The 20141-nt window shown below is 53.7% G+C and overlaps 1 protein-coding gene across 8 annotated transcripts in view; it reads left to right on the top strand.

The window, feature by feature from the left end:
- ST3GAL4 (ST3 beta-galactoside alpha-2,3-sialyltransferase 4) overlaps positions 1-20141 on the top strand; it is a 35913-nt gene that overhangs the window by 15053 nt on the left and 719 nt on the right. For 5 of the 8 annotated variants that reach the window (XM_059930081.1, XM_059930080.1, XM_059930078.1 and 2 more), the window contains 8 exons: positions 13625-13697; positions 13998-14082; positions 14502-14582; positions 14786-14883; positions 15076-15136; positions 15594-15689; positions 15787-15976; positions 16612-16755. In XM_059930081.1, the coding sequence (XP_059786064.1) occupies positions 13682-13697; positions 13998-14082; positions 14502-14582; positions 14786-14883; positions 15076-15136; positions 15594-15689; positions 15787-15976; positions 16612-16755 (771 nt within the window). In that variant the 5' untranslated portion in view covers positions 13625-13681. Of the gene's footprint in view, positions 1-5226; positions 5307-13333; positions 13353-13624; positions 13698-13997; positions 14083-14501; positions 14583-14785; positions 14884-15075; positions 15137-15593; positions 15690-15786; positions 15977-16611; positions 16756-20141 lie in introns of those variants that run through there. The other 3 variants (XM_059930075.1, XM_059930074.1, XM_059930079.1) reach the window with 3 other exon arrangements.

The following is a 20141-nucleotide window of genomic DNA, read 5'->3' as shown; positions in this document are numbered from 1 at the left end:
CGGTCACTTTGGACTTGTTTCTGTTACTTACACCCCACAGGCCCCAGGGTCTTTGCTCTTCTCTCGGGCTGGAACCTCTGCTTCCCCTCCCCCACCCCCCTTTCCATGACCGCCTCTCACTTAGGTCTGAGGTCAAGAGGCAGCCCCTCAGGGACCTGCCAACGCTCCATCCCAAGGTGCTGCCCCATCTCCCTCTGCTCCAATACCCTGTTCTGATGGCCTCACCGTGTGTTTCTTCTTCTTCTTTTTTTTGATAAATTTACTTATTTTATTTATTTTTGGCTGCGTTGGGTCTTCGTTGCTGCATGCGGGTCCTTCTCTAGTTGCGGCGAGCGGGGGCTACTCTTCGTTGCGGTGCATGGACTTACTGCGGTGGCTTCTCTTGTTGCAGAGCACGGACTCTAGGCGTGCGGGCTTCAGTAGTTGTGGCAAGCGGGCTCAGTAGTTGTGGCACGCGGGCTCAGTAGTTGTGGCTCGCGGGCTCTAGAGCGCAGGCTCAGTAGTGGTGGCACGTGAGCTTAGTTGCTCCGCGGCATGTGGGATCTTCCCGGACCAGGGCTCGAACCCACGTCCCCTGCATTGGCAGGCGGGTTCTTAACCACTGGGCCACCAGGGAAGCCCCTCACCATGTGTTTCATGGCACCTTTTCTTATTCATCTATGTGGTTGTCAGGTGTCTCCCCCCGACCCTCCCGCCCGCTCCCCAGGTGTACACTCCAGGAGCACAGGCCTGTTACCTTGTTTCCTGCTGTAGTTCAGTGCCTGAGGCTGTGCCTTGGGTGCACTAGGCCCACAGTCCCTGTCAGCTCCTGTTTCTTCTGGACTGCCCAGCCTCACCGTGTCCCTGGAGGCCTCAGGACCCCAAACCTGCCCTGGGACAGGGCTGTTCTTGCAGACAAGCCCTTCTGAGGAGCAGGCAGGCGGAGCAGGGGGGTGTCCCCTTGGCTCTCCTTCCCCCACGCAGGATTCGTCTCAGGGTGACCTCACTTAGAACATCACCCAGCTGCCCAAGGTTTATGAAGTGGGTACCGATGGGCCAAAGGTGGCAGGACTCTTTCCCTAGAAACCACTTCTGCTGGTAAAACAGGGTGTCTCTGTGAGTTCAGAGGAAATGACACATGGAAAGATAAATACCGATGGGATGACTGTACCAACTTTCCCATGGCTACCCCCCACCCCTGGTCTGTGTACCCCCAGATCTTTTCCCTGGGCTCTTTATAACCTGGCAAGGATTCTGGAGAAGGGTTAAATTGCTCTGCTGTAAATTATGTTGCTGCTAGCCTGTACAGAGCCTTTACAGAAAGCAGAATGAATGACCCCAGCGACTGGACACAGCCCTGCACCAGGGCGATGGTTTGACAAGCCAAGGGAGGGCTGGATTTCAGCCCTCACTCCCCACCCAGGCCTGGCCACGCACACCCAGTCTGCATAGCTGTGCCTGGTGGCCCTGCCCCTGCTGTTCCCTGTCTGCGGAGTGGGACATAAGGAGAGATAAGAAGGGCCTGTGTCCGTTGGATCCGTGAGGGGGAAAGATGAAGCGCATTCTGGAGTCTGAGACCAGCTGCTTCTACTTCTCCACGGTAACAACCTTAGAGTCCCTCTTACCTGGCATATCCACCCACCCTAGGAGGAAGTGCCCTGTTTTTATCTCCATTTGACGCAGCAGAAAACTTGAGATCCAGAGAAGATCCAACACTTGTGCAGCCAGTAAGTGGTCGGTCCGGAATTCAGGTCTGGGTGTGTGAGACTCCAGAGTTTACATTCCTTTTTTTTTTTTTTTTTTTCCTCTCCTCTTTTCCTTTTAGCAAAACTTTAGTTGAAAGTGTATCACACTCACCCGTTAAAAAAAATTAAACGTAAAAAGAGTATATGGGGCTTCCCTGGTGGCGCAGTGGTTAAGAATCTGCCTGCCAATGCAGGGGACACGGGTTCAAGCCCTGGTCTGGGAAGATCCCACATGCCATGGAGCAACTAAGCCCGTGAGCCACAACTACTGAGCCTCCACTCTAGAGCCCGCGAGCCACAACTACTGAGCCCGTGTGCCACAACTACTGAGCCTGCGCGTCCGGAGCCTGTGCTCTGCAACGGGAGAGGCCGTGACAGTGAGAGGCCCGCGCACCACGATGAAGAGCGGCCCCCGCTCGCCGCAACTGGAGAAAGGCCTCGCACAGAAATGAAGGCCCAACACAGCCAAAAATAAATAAATTAATTAATTAATTAAAAAAAAAAAAAGGGTATATGATATAAAGAAGGCCTTTCTCCCATTCTAGACCCCTGCCCCCTTAGTTTCTTCCGCATCCTTTGAATAATCTATTCCTTTAGCGACATATCCACGTATATGCGTGTAAGTCTTCTGTCAAAAGGGCATGAGATACAAAGAACACTGCTCCCCACCTGCCTTTTTAAAGTTTCATCGTGTACTTGGGAGATCATCTGGTGGCAACGTGCCTGCATTTGCATCCTCTTTTTCACAGCTGCGTAGCGTTCCGTTCGTTGTTTGTGTGGTGATGCTTCTAAACAGGTCCTTGTCGATTTTCGGTAGAATTTCAAGTCATTTACATCTTTCACTGTCACAAATAGTGCTGTCTGTAAAGACTGTGATAGAAAAGTTCATGCAAATATAGGAGACTCTTCTGTAGAATAAACTTCTAGCAATGGAATTCCCAGGCTAAGGGGATTTCGACAGATATTGCCAGGTCACTTCCAAAAAGGTCACCCTGATCCACTCCTGATCTGACAGAGGGCCTGTTTCCTCACCTCCCCAAGCAGCGTGGGCTCTCAGGCCTCTGGAGCTTTGCTGTTACGATCAGTGAAGAATGGGTCTTTCCTCTGTGCCATTATATTATGTACTGTCAACTGCTCATTCACGTCCTTTGCCTATTTCTCTGTCTGATTTGTTGACTTGTTTCCTTATTGACTTGCATGAGCACATTATAGGCTAAGGGAGTTCATTGGTCTGATACATATTATGTTGCAGAGATACTTTTCCTAGTTTGTCATTTGTTTTTTAACTGTTCATCCTGTCTCTCTCCCCCTTCTCCCGCCGCCCTCTGCTTCTTAAATCTTTATGTTGTTGAATTTATCTTTTATAGCTTCTGAATTTTTGTCTTAAAATCTGTACTCCCTTTTTTCAGTATAAAAATATTTCAAAATATAAAGGATAATAGAATCCCATGTGACAGCCAGATTTACAAATGTTAATGTTTTTGCATATTATGTCTGATTTTTTAAAAGAAATAAAATATTAGAAGAATAGAACTAAGCCCTGTCCTCACAATCCATCCCAGTTTACTCGATCTCTTCCTAGAATGTAATGGTCACCAAGAGTTGGGTGATTCCTCCATGTTTGTTTGTTGTTTTTTTAATTCTTTTAACTCACACACGCTATATATAGTCTTGTGTGTTTTTAAAATTAATGAGATCATACTATAAGTATCTGTTTACAGTTTTTTGAAACCCTTAAACATCAGGTTTATCCTAATAGATCCATAGAGAGTACTTTCTTCAGTTTAAATGGCTGTATTCAGTTGTGTGATGATACAGTTTATTCAGCCATCCCTCCACTCTTGGACATTTAAGATGTTTCCATTCTTTTGCTGTTGCCACAGTGCTGCAATAAACATCCTTAGTGTGTGTACACGTACAAAGCCAGGTCACTCTGGGCTACACCTAGATGTGGAATTGCTGGCTCGTAGAGTGTGCACGCCTTCAGCCTTACTAGATACTATGAAGTACTTTTTGTCAATGAACAAAGCCTTTATGTCAGTGAACTCTAAGCCTTTATGTCAATGAACGCCTGCCAGCAATGTGCAAGAAGCGATATTCGGTTTTAATCTGCATTCCCTGGTCACTTAGTGAGGTTGAACATCTTTTCATGTTTGTTAGGTGTGTGGATTTAAGCTGTGAATTGCTTTTCCTGTCCTTTGCTTTATTCTCTTTGGTTCCTTGGTCTTTTTCTTAATTGATTGGAAGGATTACTGCTCCATCCAGGTATTTGTTGATGGTATGCCTTCTCTGACTTGTCCGAGGCTGGGACTCTTCACCGCTGCACCACTGCCTCTGCCTGTGGCCGAGCAGCTTTGTGAGCACCTGTTCTGCAAAGGGGGCACCACTCAGGAGAGGGGTCTGATCAGGGGTCTGGGCACCTTCTCTAGGAGGTGCTGTACCCGGAAGGGGAGAGTGGCTTCTCCAACGAAGCCTCATCTCTCTCCTTCATCCCATGCTCCTCCCCACCCCAGCAATGCAACCCTGAACCTGGCTAGTATGTGGGATCCACGTTCAGTGCAGGCAGAGTCTGGGTGGCAGTCCCCCCGGTCCCCGGGCAGCTGCGTGTGTGCCATGAGTGCAGTGGACCCAGCGGCTGGGAGGAGAGGTGAGTGCAGTCGTGGTTGTGGTGTCAGGTGGGAGCTCTGGACCGCTCCCCGTGCTGGGCTGGGGCAGACCTGGAGCGGAGAGGGGCTGCCACGCACTGGGGGAGGCCCAGACCAGGAGTCACCTTCAACTTCCAGGGGCTGAGTGCTTGCTCTGGGCTCAGCCGGTACTAAGGCTGCGGGCTTTCGATCCTGGGATATGTTTTGAGGCTCCCACACCTCCCAGAACTTGTTCTTGCTACTCCCATTTCACAGATGGGAAATCTGAGGCCCAAGAGATACAGGACCTTGTCCAGGGACAGCTGGCCCGTGACCACAGAGGCTGGGTTGGACATCAGGTCTGTGTCCAAACCCCTTTCCTCTGCTTCCAGGAGGCCAAGGGTACTTGGAGGTCTGGGGCTTGCTGGCTGGGGTTTTAGCCCAGGCTGGCCCTCTTGAGCAAGTAAGGAGGAAAGGAGGTTTCCTGGGTAATAGGGTGTCTCCAGGCCTGTAGCTCTCCTGGGACCCCACAGAGTATATTGACATCAGCTCGCAGTGTGGTCCAGCAACCTTGGAGCTGGTAGTAATTAAAGGGAGTCAAAGGTTAACCCTAGCCAGTTCTGCAGAAACAACACCTTCTTGGTAAAGGGGTGTGTTTATGAGCATGGCAACGTGCCTTTGGCAACAAATGTGGTAGTGGCTGGCTGTGCCAGGTCCTGAGCTGACCTCTAACAAGCCCCTGGCCCCTGTTTGACCAGGTCACGGCAAAGTAAGGGTGTGGAAATTTTTAACTTGGTGAAACTTTCTGTTCACACTTGTTCTGCTAATTTGCTCCTTCATTTAGACATCTGTTCATTTCAATATTCGTCAGTTACCTACCACACATCAGGTGTTTCGTTCGGTGCTGGAGATACTGTGGGCCACAAGAAGTCCCTGCTTTCTTGGGTCCTATCATCTCGTGAGTACGGGAGACAGTGTGGTGTCCCTGCTACAGAGGAAATGAAACAGGGCGACCGGGTGGGACAGACTGAGGGAGTGGTTGGGTAATCTGGGACCCGGCGCCAGGAGGAAGCATGGAAGCGTGAGTGCCAGGATCCTTGAGGGGTGGCTGGGGAGAGCAGCCTGGGCTTGGGTCCCAGCAATGATTCCAGATCCCCCCAACATTTATACTGTAATCAACCCCCCTGACGAGGACTCAGATGTGAAACTGCTGGCACTGACCTTGCCTCCTCCTCCGTCCTCAAACGGGCTTGGGGTGCAGATGGGGGCGTGTGAGCTAAGATTCTTACCTTTGGGGAGGGGAGCGTGTGTTTAGGAAGTCTGGTGGGGCCTCGGGGGTCAGCGGGGACCTCTTCAGTTCAGTGGCCGTCCAGCTCTGCTCCATGTAAGGTTCAGTCCTTAGTGCTATGCTTTCTGGCCACAGAACAGGCTGAAAAAGTGTTTTATCAATGACGGCTGCCACCTCAATGTAAATAATTTTTAAGGGGATAGTTTACTTTTTTTTTTTTGTAGTGAGTCATTGAAATCCAGCGTATGGGCCCCGCAGACAGCGCTCCTCAGCGCAAACTAGCCGCATTGCAAGTGCTCCATGGCCACGTGAGGCTGCGGCCACCTCACCAGACGGGACACGGCGGGGCTGGTGCAGTCCACCGTCTTCAGAAGGGGCATCTGGAGGCCGGAGGGAGGGAGGGGACTGGCCATACTGGTGGTTTCAAGCTCCAGTTCCTGCAGGGCCTTCAGCTTTGGCTCCCTGGGGCTGGATTCATTGGCCCCTGGGTGGGAGGTATGAGGGAATCGTGCCCAGGAGCCTGGCGCCGGTCGACGGCCACACCGGCTTTTTTCTTTATTTATTGTGGGCATGAACCTGTACTGTTGACTCCCCACCCCGTCACTACACTTAAGCTCTTTTACCCAGCGAATGGAATTCAAAGCTCCTGCCCCACCCCGGCCAACTCCAGAAGTATGATTTTCATGTGGTTCTTGGTGGTGTCTTGTGACCGGCAGCTGATAAAGTGGAGAATACAGTGTTTCTCTGCAGGAGGCTGCAGGCCTGGGCTGTTGGAGACGCCTGTTGGGGGTGGAGGGTATCCTGTGGACCCCCAGGGTGGGGAGCAGAGAACCTTCCTGCCCTGCAGGTGGAAGCCTCTGCAGCCCCTTTCCTCCAAGCTTGGCTGGCTGGACAGATGCCCCATCTGCCCACTGGTGGGCCTTGAGGCAGTTGGTCAGTTACTCTGCCCTCTGCCGCTTCACAAGAGCCCCGGGCCAAGGCCAGCTCCCTCCCTACTGGGCCGGCGGAGATCAGATCACGCTGTGCTGTTCAGGCTGTGTCTAGCCAGCGGCCAGGCCAGAGGGGCTGGAGTGGGTATCTGACCTATTGCTACCGCCTCTTCCCCTCTCGCTCTGCCTGCTCTGTGGCGGTGTAGTTCCCGATGAGTAAATTAATTCAACAAACTTGTGTCGAGAGCCTGCTGTGTGCCAGTCACTGTTCTAGACATTGGTGATACAGCATCGAACAAAACAACAGCAAAAGTTCTTTGCAAGCCAGGGAGGGGGGATCTGAAATATGAGGTGTAGGGGGGACTTTTGACCAGAGGTGGAGAAGATGAGTGGAGAGCTGAGTGGGTAGCTACCAAGCCTGTGTCTAGGGGAAAAGCATTCCAGGCTGAAGGAACAGCCAGAGCGGAGGGAGAGGGCCTCGCCCAGTCAAGAACAGTGAGGCTCGTTTGAGTAGAGCAGACTAAATGAGGGAAATGGGGAAGGAGGGCGGAGAAGTGCTGGTGAGGAGATCACGTGCATTCTTACAGGTCAGAGCAAAAGGCTTGGCCTTTCCCTCTGAGTAGATGGGCGCCTTGGAGGGTTTTTGAGCTGAGGAGAGGGGGTACGGATGGTCCATTCTGGAGAGTCGCCGTTAGCTGACTCCACCCAAGAGCGGCTGATCATAACGCAGTGCGACTCCAGTGGCCTGTGTCCTCACCTTGCCTTACCTCGCAGTTGTATTAGTTACATTAAATTCACCGTCCAGCTCAAGCCCCCCCCCTGGAATAACGGCAGAGGACTCGAAGCTGAGAGGAATCGCTGTGGGTTAGCTGGCACTGTCAAGATTCACACGCCTCACGGACACATGGCGGGAGATCCCCGAGAGGAGATGTTTGCAAGCAGCTGTGGTAGCACAGCCCTGCTCTTTGGTTCCAGAGAGTAGCCACACAAGCTCAGGGCCCGGGGGACCTGGCTAACCAGCTGAGGGCTGTTGGTTTCCCGCCAGCAAAGCGGCACGGCCGTGAGAAAGTGAACGCGGTCTTTGCCAGCATTCGTGGAAGTCTGGTGTCCAGATGGAGGGCACCAGTCATCCCGTGAATACAGCTGCGGGCTTGGAAGACATGCTGGAGGGTTTCGAGGGGAGCCAGGCGATGCGGGGGCCGGAGACTGTGTCTCACGAGGCAGCCTGCCTGAGAAGGGGCGCAGGAGGCACCTCTTAGCTGTCAGAAGGCTTTGAAGGACTTGGCTGTGACGGAGGGCAGCTTCCTCCTGTTGCCCCAGAGGGCTGCAGGTGGGCCCTGCGAGGATCTTGGCGTCTTCGCAGGATGGTTTAGGGGCGGTGGAGGGCAGGAGTTGGGAGCGCGCCTCTGGAGCTAAGCTGCTCACTAGCTCGGCGACCCCGGGCAAGTTGCTGACCCTTTTTGCACCTCACTTCCCTGTCTCCACAATGGAGGTAATAATAGTGTTTAACTCATAGGGTTGAGATCATACTTGGACAGCCCTTAAAAGTACCTTGCAGAGTAGCTCTCAACATGTGGTAATGTCTGGCGACATTTGGTTGTCAGAACTGGAGAGCGGGGGTCATACTGGCCTCTAGTGGGCAGTGGTCACAGTGCTGGTAACCATCCAGCGGCGCACAGGACAGCCTCCACAGTGATGACTCACCTGGTCCCCAAAGCAATGGCAGTGAGGTTGGCACCCCCCTGGTGTTGCACATAATAAGTGCACAATACATTTCAGGATCAGTAAGGGATGTAATACAGTTTTAGTCTCATCCTATTACTTGTGTGTCAGATGTTTATAAAACATCTGCTATGTTCTAGGCACTGTAATAGAGTCTGAAGATATAATGCAGGCCTGGACCACAGAGGTCATAGTCTCATGGGCAAGATACGAAAACACAATAATGTAATATAAAATTATATTATGTGATAAAGCATCTTCTCTAAGTGCTCTGGTAGACTCTTGGTATAAACAAGCTTCCAATTTCAGAGGTCAGAGGATAGTGGGCAAGCCATGAAATTAGTAATTATATAATACAAAAAGTTTACTACCTATTAGGTGCTAAAATCAAGATATAAACGATTTTTTGTGGAAAGAAAAACATTGCTTAGAAATGTCAGAAAACACTTTGTAGAGGAGGGGCCGGTGCTGCAGAAGGAGTGAGATTGTTGAGGCTAACCGGGGCTGCGGAGGGTCTTCCTGCTGGAGGAAAGCCCGTGCAGAGGTGGGGTTGTGGAAGAAGGCGGCACCTGCAGCGCACGTGGCAGGAGCTCCGAGATGCACATGCAGGGCTTGGGGCCTGGGACTGAAGCGCCCTGGTTGCCTCTAAAAAGCTTTGGTTTTTCATTGAAGAATGGGGAGTGATTGAAGCAGGAGGGTGGTTTGGTCCAAACTGTTTCTGAGAGATACCTTGTTGGCAGTTCTGAGGAAGAGGCTTGAGTGAGGAAAGACTTGTGGCGAAGAGACCAGTTAGGAGACAGATAAATTGGGGTGAGATCCTAGAATCCACCTGTGGCTCAAGAAGAGAAGATGCAGGCTGCTTTCCGAAGTACTTCTGAGGCTCTAGACCGTGTGGCCTTCACGCTGCGCTGAGCTTTATCAAGCTTTACATCCCAGTGCCGCCTATAATGGCGAGCGTTCAGTGGGAGTTCAGCAAGCGTTTGCTGGAACGAGGAACTGGGGGTAGAGTGGGTAGTGTTTCGCAGGGATGGTGTGAAGGCGAAGGAGATGTTGGGCGGATGAGCTGATGAGAATGTGGGGTGGGGGGGAGCGGGGAGATGCGGGCCCAGTTGTGGACGTGTTACGTGTGAGAGTTTAAGATCATCCAGGGAGGAGGAGCAGTAGAAAATCAGAAATATTAGGACAGGATCTGGGAGAGAAATTACAGAGCTGAAAAAGAGCTTGAATCATCAGGGTTTGAGTAGTAGTTAAGCCTCCAAAAATGAATGAACCTGGTCTGTGAAAACAAGCAGAGGGAGAACAGAGGCTCAAGGGCAGCTCCCTGGAGAACGCCAGCACTTAAAGGAAGTGGAGCCAGTTTGGAGGAAACCTGGAGAGAGTCTTGACCTGGAAGCATCGGCCTATTAGCTATTAGTAGCAAAGGCTTCAGAGTATGGGTAGAGTGAAAATAGATCTTTTTCAGGTTTGACCATTAGGAGGCCACTGAAGGCTTCGGCAAGAGCAATGTCAGCATAAAGACAAGAGTGGGGATCAGGGGTGGAGTAGGGGTAGAGGGTTGAGTGGGAAGTGAGGATGTAGCACAGATTAAGGAGTTTGACCACTGGAGCTCAAGATGGAGATGCAGAGGTAGCTTGAGGAGGAGGCAGAGGCAGAGAGGGGGTTTGTTTTGTTTTGGGTACAGGGAGACTTGATGTTTCTGAGTCAAAGGGAGTGGAGGAGGGGGGAGAGGTGGAAGCAGCAAGGCAGAGGGGACCACTGGTTGGGAACGATGCTGGAAAGGTGGGCGGGGACCCACCCAGTATCCGGGTGGGGCAGGAGCTGCAGGTGGGTCTAGAGGTGGCAGGCAGGCAGCTCCGGGTTTTCCCCCCAGATCTGAGGGACGGTAACATTGATTACGGCTTCTGCCCCACTGGTTTTCCCATCGCCCTTCTCAGGAACATTAAGCCACAGCCCTGTGATGGGCCCAAGGGCTTGGAGGGGCCTGGCGTCATGCCATGTCCGTGGGTGATGCCCAGTTCTGTTCATCTTGGTACAGCGTGTACCCACTGAGTACTCACTGTGTGAGGCTTTGAGTGCCAGGCAGCAGGAGGCTTCTGTTCTTCACCCCATCCTCCAGTTCTGCCCCTTGGCAACTCCGTGGCAGGGCTCGGCAGCCTCACTGCCGCGGGGGACACCGTGGTTCTTAGCAGAGCACCAGGAGGGCACACAGCCTTCCTGCCCTGGGGTCAGCTTTACCTAGCGGGTCGGGTGAGCCAGTCTCCTGGGCAGCTGGTGGCAGGCAGAGGTTGCTGCACCTTGGACATGAGTGGATCAGATTTCTGTTCTCCTGCCCAGGTACCCTGCTGTGACTTTTCTTCTGTCCTTTTGTCCCCAGGGGCTGTCAGTGATATGGGACAGCTGCTGGGAGAAGACTCCCACTTGTCCCGAGGCAGCAGCCAGCCCAAGAAGCCCGTGCTCCTGGAATCCTGGGGGCTGAGCCATCCTCTTGGCTTGGCCAGTAAGGGGAGGGGGTGGGTGGGAGGATGACATCCCTGGGGGTCTCTTGGAGCAGACCCCAGGACTAGCCAGCCTGCTTAGCACAAGACCAGCACAGTTTAGGAGGGAAGTGCAGAACTTTACTGGGGAAGAGGTCAAAAAAGAGTAGTTGTCTTGTTGCTCAGTACCCATCACCTCCGGCCACCAAAGTTCTCCTTCACTGAGGACAGCTGAGTCCTTGACTTCCGGTTACTGCAGAGCACGTTCTCTGTAGTGTTCTCCATTTTGGTTGCATGTTAGAACCACCAGAAAGGTGAGCTTTTTTTGTTTGGTTGGTTTTTTACTGGCCAATGCCTGGGCCCCATGCCCAACCAATTAGATAAGACTTGGAAAGTGGGGTCTAGACATCAGTAAATGCCTCAGCTTCTCAGATGATTGCCTTGTGCCCCGAGTGCTGTGACCTACTGATACAGGGAGATGGAGTACAATGGACTGAATCCTGATCAGAAAGGAGGACTGAGAGCGCGGAGGGCGGGAGAGGATGCAGTTCATAATGTAAAGAAATGTGAGAGCCTGAAGGATCTTGTTTAGAGCTTTGCAGCTCTCAGTGCGGTCCCAGCCTAGCAGCAGGGCACCACCTGGGAGCCGGTTAGAATGTGGACCCACGACACTCACTGAGTCAGAACGTACACATCAAAGATTGAGAACCGTGCTTTCGCCGTTATCCGGACCAGTGGTTCTCAACCTTGGCTGGGTTAGAATCGCCCCTGGGTGCTTGAACAAATTCCAGTGCCAGGCCAGACCACTTAAGTCAGAATTTCCAGTTATGGGACCCAGATACTGCAATCCTCCTGTTCAGCCAAGGTCAAGGACATCCATCTTGACAAGTGCTTCTCAAGCTTGAATGTGCCTGTGAATCATCAGGGGATCTTACGCAAATGCAGTTTCTGATTTGTGCATCTGGAGGGGCCTGGGATTATACATTTCTAATAAGGTCCCTGGCGTGGCTCAGGCTGCTGATCTGATAAATATATTTGCGTCACAAGCATTTATTAGGCCAAATTCCCAGTTTTACAGCTGAAGAAACTGAGGGTCAGAGAGGGAAAAGTGACTCCCCCAAGATAACCCAACATGTTATTCATTCAATACTTGCTGAGCACTGGCTGTGTGTCAGGCAGTGTGCTAGATGCTAGAATAAGACAGACCCGATTCCTACCCTCACAGGGCTTATATGCAGCGGGGGAGACAGACAGAGAGCAAGGAACTAAACGAATTACAGATCAGGAGAAGCATGTGAAGGGGATAACGTGGTAGGGCATGACTTGGCAGTTGTCGTGGGTAGGTCGGGAAGGCAGGCCACCCTCAGAAAAGCAGTAGGTCTTGACTTTCACTGGGGTCTGCTGATTACAACTCTAGAGCTTTTCTTTACTGGACAGGACCATCCCCCATTCCCACTGGGATTCAGAGATGGGCCCTCCTGACCCTACTGAAAACATCTGGCTCTGGTCCCCACCCCTATCCCTTTCCCCCACCCGGCTTTCTCTTTCCCTCAACACTCTCATTCTTGGGTGTCGGTGGACTCAGGGTGGAACCTGGGGAGTGCCCCCTGGGAGCAGAGCGTCGACTCCATGACAGGACAGTGTTCAGGATAATGGATTTGTGATTTCTAACAAAAACCAGACCGTCCAGACGCGGTCCCCCACCATTGAGAAATAATTTGAGATTTTTCATTTCTCCCCAAAAGAGCACAGACACTAGGGCTTCCCTCCCTTTCCTGATCCTTCAAAAGAATCACGTGGGCAGCTTGTGAAAATGCCCATCCCAGGTCCCACCCCAGCTGGCCGAAGCTATCCCAGGAAAGGGCCCTGGAATCTGTGTTTAGTATGTGGCCCATCTGATTCCTACAACCCAGATCATTGGGGAAGATGTCACGGAGAGGAGAAACTGGCGCTCTGCGTGCATCCCGTGCCTCTCTGTGTGGCTGTGAAAGCTGCAGAAATTTCTTCCCGGTGACTCAGAAGCATGGTCCTTGGCTGGCTTTGTGACTAGAGGGACCTCACTGTTTATGTGCATGTAGCAACTCACCCCTCCCACAGCCCTGTCCTTACCTTGCCAGCCTCTGCCCTTACCTGAAAGGGTCTCCCTTCTCTCCTCTGACCAACCAGACCCTTCTCACTCTCCGTGCTCCTATTCAAACAGCCTGCCTCCATTGAGTTTCCCCCATGTACCTGGTGGTGACGGCTTGGACACTGTTTGTACTCAGCCAGAGTCTAGAAGGGCTGCAAGAGGGCTTGCGGACCATCTGATGGTCCCAGAGTCACCCCAGGGCATGGCCCGAGCAGATCTATTCGGGTGGAATAGTGAGAGATTGATGATAGAGGGGTGGACGGTGGCCAGAACCGAGGGAATGCCTTGGATGTGGAGAAAAGATAAACTTCAGTTGTGTAAAATGTGAATCACGCCCTTGTACAGTTAGCTTAACTTTCATGTAGAAAATGGGTGGAGGTACATCCGTTTCCTGGAGCTGGCCCTTCTGAGGTCCAAGTGAGGGAGAGGACACAGTGAGGGGAACCGTGCCGGGGAAGCTGTGGTAGGCTGGTCTGGCCTGGGACGGAATTCGTGAAGGGTGGGACTCGGTTTCCCTTTCTGGGGCGTAGGCCCCACCTGGACCGCTGGTGCTGCCTTTGAGGGGTTAGGGAGATGTCCAGGGTGAGGAGGGCCGCTCCCCGGATGGCCGCCCTGGAAGCAGCTTTGTGCTTTCTGGAGGCGGGAAGAGGCAGGCTGTGGGTGTGCCCTGCTCCGGGGTCTAGGCGAGAGCGTTTGTGGCGCTGACCAGACACACCTGTGACTCCTTCCTCCTAGGTGGCCCGAGGCAGCCGGGATGACAGCTCTCCCCAGGAACCCTGGCACCTGAGAAACATGATCAGCAAGTCCCGTGAGTATTCTCCAGGGGCTCCCCACCCTGAGGGGTGGGATCCCCACAAGCAGTGGTAAACGTCATCCTGGGACCCGCAGGGGCTTGTGGAGGGACTGACACGGAGCCAGGGGCCCCTGTCTTCATCTTGAAGGGCAGCAGGAACACTCGGGTCCGAGCCCTGAGCCAGAGAACTAAGGCCAGGCGAGGGCCTGCTTTGAGCCGGCCTCGCAGGGGCCCCAGCTGGGGCAGCTGAGAAGGTGGCCTGGGGCGGTGCCTGCCTGTCGCTGCCTCCAGCTCTTCTGTGCGTTCGCCCTGCAGGCTGGAAACTCCTGGCCACGCTGGCTCTGGTCCTGGCCGTCATGGTTTGGTACTCCATCTCCCGAGAAGACAGGTACACTGAGCTGTGAGTCCATCTCTCGTGTCCTTCTGTGGGTTCCCCTTGGGAAGCGGGCTCGGGGATGGAGCACGTGAGGTGGGGACCTAGTGGGGCGACAGGGGGGTTCAGAGAGCCAGGGCGTGACCTCTCCCGTACACTACAGCCCAGAATCCTCTGTGAGGGGAGTTGGTGGGTTTTGGGGAGTAGGGCCTGGGATGACTCCTCGGGGCCCTCACCCAGGGAGTTCAGGAGAAGGAAGAGCTGGGTTTGCAGTGATTTGGTTTCAAAGTGGGACTTGGGCTGACACTGTTCCAGCCTGCAAGTCGCTCTCCAGGGCCCTGGGGCCGACGTGCCCTGGGAGGAGGTGGAGGCTTCCTGGGAAGCTGGCCCCCCGGGGCCCGGGAGGTCTGACTGGAGCGCCTGCCTCTCTCCTTTTCTGTCTCCAGCTTTTATTTTCCCATCCCAGGGAAGAAGGAGCCCTGCCTCCAGGGTGAGGCGGAGAGGATGGCCTCCAAGCTCTTCGGCAAGTACGTGAGGATGCGGGGTGGGGGGTGGGCCTGGGTGCCGGCTGGATGGAGGGAACCGTGCTGGCGGACACGGGTCAGGTGCAGCCTGTGAGGGAGGGAGAGGCCTTGGTGTGTATACATAATGTGAGTCAGGGGTCTGACCCAGTTTCTGGCATGAAGACTAATCTCTTTCTCATCCCTACCCTGCCTTCACCTCGGCGCAGCTACTCCCGAGAACAGCCCGTCTTCCTGCAGCTTAAGGATTATTTCTGGGTCAAGACGCCATCTGCCTATGAGCTGCCCTATGGGACCAAGGGGAGTGGTAAGTATCCGCCTGGTCAGGTGGGAACGGTGGCCTCACCTTGGCCACGCTGCTTCTCGTTTTTTGCTGTCCGTGGTCCCAGCGCCCAGGTTCTCAGCCAGGCCTGGATCCTGGGGTCAGGGCAGGGAGGGCTGGCGGCCTTTGGGGAGCTAGCTGTTGTCCTCAGCCCCTTCCGTTGCGGTTCTTTTGTAGAAGACCTGCTCCTCCGGGTGCTGGCCATCACCAGCTACTCCGTTCCAGAGAGCATCCAGAGGTAAGAGACCCTCCTTCCTGCCCCAGTGTGGAACAGTCATGGTCCAGCACCTGCCGATGAGCCTACCTGTCTCCAGGGGAGGCGGGCACGCCAGTCCCCACGGCAACTGAGCCTGGGCATCAGGCTGCCGGAGTGGGCAGAGGCTGCTGAGGGTATTGCTGTGGTAACAGGCAGGCCTGGGCAGCAGTCGGGGGCTCCGAGATGGGATTGCTTCTTGGTACTCCCCAGGCATCTTCCCTCCTCCCCTCTGTCTCCCGTGCTCTGCTCAGTTTCCTCTCCCTTGAAAGCCCAGGGCCGCAGGGTCGGCATGACCAGAAGCAGGACTCCTTGGAGATGCCTGGTCCATGGGGCCCAGGGGCTGAGGGGCTGAGGGGGCCTGGGCAGACTGGGCCAGGAGAGTGAAGCGGGGCAGGAGCGGGGGCTCCTTCTGGGTCTCACCACCCTGTTCCCGTGGCAGCCTCAAGTGCCGCCGCTGCGTGGTGGTGGGGAACGGGCATCGGCTGCGCAACAGCTCTCTGGGAGAGGCCATCAACAAGTACGACGTGGTCATCAGGTCTGTAGGACCGCCCTTCCCTCTTCTGTTTGGGGGGCGACGGTAAACAGACCCAGGGGGGCTCTAGGTGACGGGCACCCTCCCCCTTGCCTCCCAGGTTAAACAGTGCGCCAGTGGCTGGCTACGAGCATGACGTGGGCTCCAAGACCACCATGCGTCTCTTCTACCCTGAATCCGCCCACTTCAACCCCAAAGTGGAGGACAACCCTGACACGCTCCTTGTCATGGTCGCTTTCAAGGCCATGGACTTCCACTGGATTGAGAGCATCCTGAGTGATAAGAAGCGCGTACGTGGAGAGACTGGCGGGGGTGAGGTCGCAGCCTGGGGATGGGGACGCCGCCCGGGTCAGGCCCTGCCGCTCCATCACGTGTGCCCCACGGTCCTCAGGAGTCAGGCAGCAGCCGCGAAGGGCACCCCAAGCTCGAGGCTGCTTGGGACAGAGAAGCTGCCAAAATATGTTTGCCAGTGAGAAGTTTGGCAGCAGAGGGGCCAGTTGGTAGTCGTCTCCAGGTGGAGGCGGGTTAGAACAGTCGAGATCTCTGTCCTTCTAGGTGGACTCCAGAAAGTCCGCTCTGTCTCTTTGCCATCCGGTTGACTGCTGAACTGTCCATTTTCTGCCACGTGTTTAGCCAGCCCCTCCTACCTGCATGCCTATACTTGGAAGTGGGCAATGGTTGGAGCCCATACTCTCCATACCATGTCACCTGGCCTCCCCTGGGGGGTGCCCCGCTCCCCTCTCTCCCTCCTCCTCTCTTCCGGTCTCCTCTCCCACCTCTGGTGTAGGCCTCCACGTCCCCCCCCTCACCCCGCACTCCTGAGGGCCTGTGCCATCAACACAGGGGCCCCGTCCCCTGGAGAAGCCCCTCCCCACCTCCCCATTTCAACCCACTGGCTCTCTCCCTCCCAACCCCACCCGCCTAGGTGCAAAAGGGCTTCTGGAAGCAGCCTCCCCTCATCTGGGACGTCAACCCCAAACAGATTCGGATTCTCAACCCCTTCTTCATGGAGATTGCAGCTGACAAACTGCTGAGCCTGCCGATACAGCAGCCATACAAGATTAAGCAGGTGATGATGGGCTGCAGACGGACGGGAAGCCAGAGGGTTGGGGTTCTCTGTGGGAAGTAGGAGGGACTTCCTAGAGGCTCCAGAAGGCCAGGGAGGACCCCAGGCGAGGGGAAAACAATAGCAGAGACCGCAGCACGCATCTGAATAACACACAGCCCCCAGGCACACACCTGTAATCAGAGGCAGGTATTCTGGCTTTTACAGCAAAGGGAGGGCACGCACTCCTGAGATGCCCCGGGGGCATCTCCAAAGTGGGGAGTCAGGGAAGGGTGTTTTTAGGGCTTGGGGGCTAGAGGTAGAGGATGGCTTTGGCAGGCGCTGATCAGAATCTGTACACTGCGGATTTGCTGGGACAGTCAGTAGTCTTTTTTTTGGGGGGGGCCGCGGGCCGCACGGCTTGTGGGATTTTAGTTCCCCGACCAGGGATTGAGCACGCACCCCCGGCAGTAAAAACGTGGAGTCCTAACCACTGGACCGCCAGGGAAGTCCCAACAGTCAGTAATCTTATGTTTACGATATGGAGCCCAGCCTGAGCCCTGTGGTTACTATTTGATCCCTTCATCTGTGATCCAATCTTGGAGCATATTGGTCTAAAGGAGTTAAAAGAATTTGAGGGTGCAGTTGGTCCTGCAGATCATGGTTTGGTAGGTGTGACAGTTTGGGAAGTCAGGGTGCAGTTTGCAAGTTCCGGTTTTGGTTTCGGCTCGCAGTACCCTCCCTAGTGGTCTTCTGCTGGCGGGCTTTGGCACACTGGGTAGCTTCCCAAGCAGGTACTTCCACCGTATCTTTGAGCCCTCAGAGAGGCTGTGTAGGCTAGGAGACAGGAGTAATGATCAGATATAGACAGGACTCACGGTGCTACCTGCTGTATGGCCTTGGGCCAGTCAGCCACTCAGACCCTTGGTTTTCTTATCTGTGGGGTGGGGAAAATAGGAGTACTGACCTTTTAAAGCCATTCTAGAATTTAAAAAGATAATTACATAATGTGCTTATCACGGAGATTGACACACCGCGAATGCTCGATAAATATTTGCCAAGTTTTGAATAAATGATTTTATTCTTTCTTTCCGCGCCCCCCCCCCCCCGCCCCGGCGCTGCATGGCTTGCGGGATCTCAGTTCCCTAACCAGGAAGGAATTGAACCTGGGCCACCGCAGTGAAAGACCGGAATCCTAACCACTTGGCCACCAGGGAGCTCCCCATGATTTTATTCTTTACTGAAAATCTACTACGATTCAGCTTCCTATGCTGAATGCCTGCTTTTGTGACTGCTCAGTGCCAGGCCCCAAGTTTGCATGCATGGGGAATAAGACATGCTCTCTGCCCTAAGGAAACTCGGTCTAGCGGAATAAACACGCAGGATGCAGCCTGGAATGGCAAAATGCTCCAATAGAGAGTTGTTCCAAGTGCTGCGGGGTCTCAGAGGAGGGGCGGAACTCTGCTTGGGGCTGTCTGGAGGTGGTGCCACCTGAAGAGGTGGGGCTGGAGCTGGGCCCTAAGGGGTCATGGGGCCCGTCAAGCAGAGAATTGAGGGAAGGTATTTCATTTGTCAAGAGCAAACAACGCCCCTGGCACTGAGTTCTAGTGCACATGGAGTTGGGTGGGGGGCAGCAAAGAGGAGTTTTATGGCCCTAATGGCAGAGGGTGAAGGCTAGAGAGGGAAGCCAGAGATTAGGACCAGAAACCAGCTCCTGGTAGGAGGAAGAGGGAGAGGAAGGGATGAACTTTAGTTTCCTGTCACTGCCTAACAGATTACCACAGTTTAGAGACTTAAAACAACACCCATGTATTGGCTCATAGTTCTGGAGGTCAGATGTCCAGTACAGCATGGCTGGATTCTCTGCGTAGGGTATACAAGGCTGAAATCAAGTTGGCAGCTGGGCTGCCTTCTTGTCTGGAGCCTCAGGGGGTGAAATTTGCTTCCAAGTTCATTCTTGTTGTTGGAAGAATTTGGTTCCTTGGGTTGCAGGACCGAGGTCCCCATTTCCTGGCTGGTTTTCAGCCTAGGGGTGGTACCCTCAGCACGTAAGAGCTGCCTGCATACCTTGCTGTCTGGTCCCCTCCATCTTCAGGCCAGAAATGCATGACAAATTCTTCTTGTGCTTCACATCTCGTACTTCCTCCACTGCTGATCTCTAGACCCAGATGTAAAAGCTCACGATACTAGGTCAAGCCCACCAGGACTATCTATTTTACAGTCTACGGTCCCATAGTAAGCAATATAATACAATGTAATATATCTCATCATATTCATAGGTTACGCACACTCTCAAGGGCAAGGGGTCATTGGGGTTCATCTTAGAATTCTTCTGCTACAGCATTTCTTTTAAGGTGAAATTGAGAGATTTATGACAATTCTAGGTTTCCAGCACAACTGGGTGGACGGTAATATGTTTAACAATTACAGGAATACACGGGGAGAGAAGAGTTTGCTAGAAGGTGATGCATGTGTGGTTTGGCAGAGGTCTGAACTGGATGAGATAACACAGTGGCGGTAAAAGCAACAGGGCTGAAACGGAAGGCCGGGGCAGGCAGTGACATGAAAGGACAGGAGAGCTCAGAAAGGGAAGCTGGGGAACACCTGGCCTTAGGGGATCTGACAAGGTCCGGGGAGTGGAAGGCAGGTCATCCCTGCTGAGGAAGGCGGTTTGTGAGGCTAGAATATCAGGTGGCCCATCCCCGTGGATGGCTCAGGGGTGGAGAAAGTGAGGTCCTCATAGCAGCCCATACGGTAGGGGGCGGGGGAGGTGCTGCTGTCCCCCACTTTATAGGAGGGAGAGCCCACCCTCATGAAGGGCACACAGCCCGGAAATGTGAGAGCCTCGGGGCTTCCAGGAGAGGTGAGTTTCTCCAAGGTGAGAGCAGAACCTTTCCACTCCTTGAGTGACTTGTTTAACGGTTGTAAGCCTCAGTTCCCCATCTGGAGAATGGGGCTAATAATACTATCTACCTCAAAGTGTTTTTGTGAGGACTGGATGAGGGACATATGGGGTGAAATACTTAGCATAGTGTCTGGCACATAGCAGGTGCTCCGAAAATCACAGATGTTATTATTACTATCATTTGTGTCATCTTGATGGCCATCATCATCCCCAAAGGCCCAACCCCTCCCCAGACGTGTTGAGCTATAGTATGCAGTATGGTAGCCACGAGCCATGTGTGGCTTTTTTTCTGGCTGCGATGCACGGCTTGCAGGCTCCTCGTTCACCGACCAGGGATCAAACCTGAGCCGTCGGCAGTGAGAACACGGAGTCCTAACCACTGGACCACCAGGGAATTCCCCACATGTGGCTATTTAAATTTAAATTTTAATTAAAATTGAATAAAATAAAAAGTTCAGTTCCTTAGCTGCATGAGCCCCGTATGGCTCGTGGCTGCCATATAGGA

Source organism: Balaenoptera ricei, chromosome 8 (genome assembly GCF_028023285.1).
Source record: "Balaenoptera ricei isolate mBalRic1 chromosome 8, mBalRic1.hap2, whole genome shotgun sequence".
In the NCBI taxonomy this organism is placed as follows: domain Eukaryota; kingdom Metazoa; phylum Chordata; class Mammalia; order Artiodactyla; family Balaenopteridae; genus Balaenoptera; species Balaenoptera ricei.
This window is presented reverse-complemented; position numbering and strand designations above follow the sequence as displayed.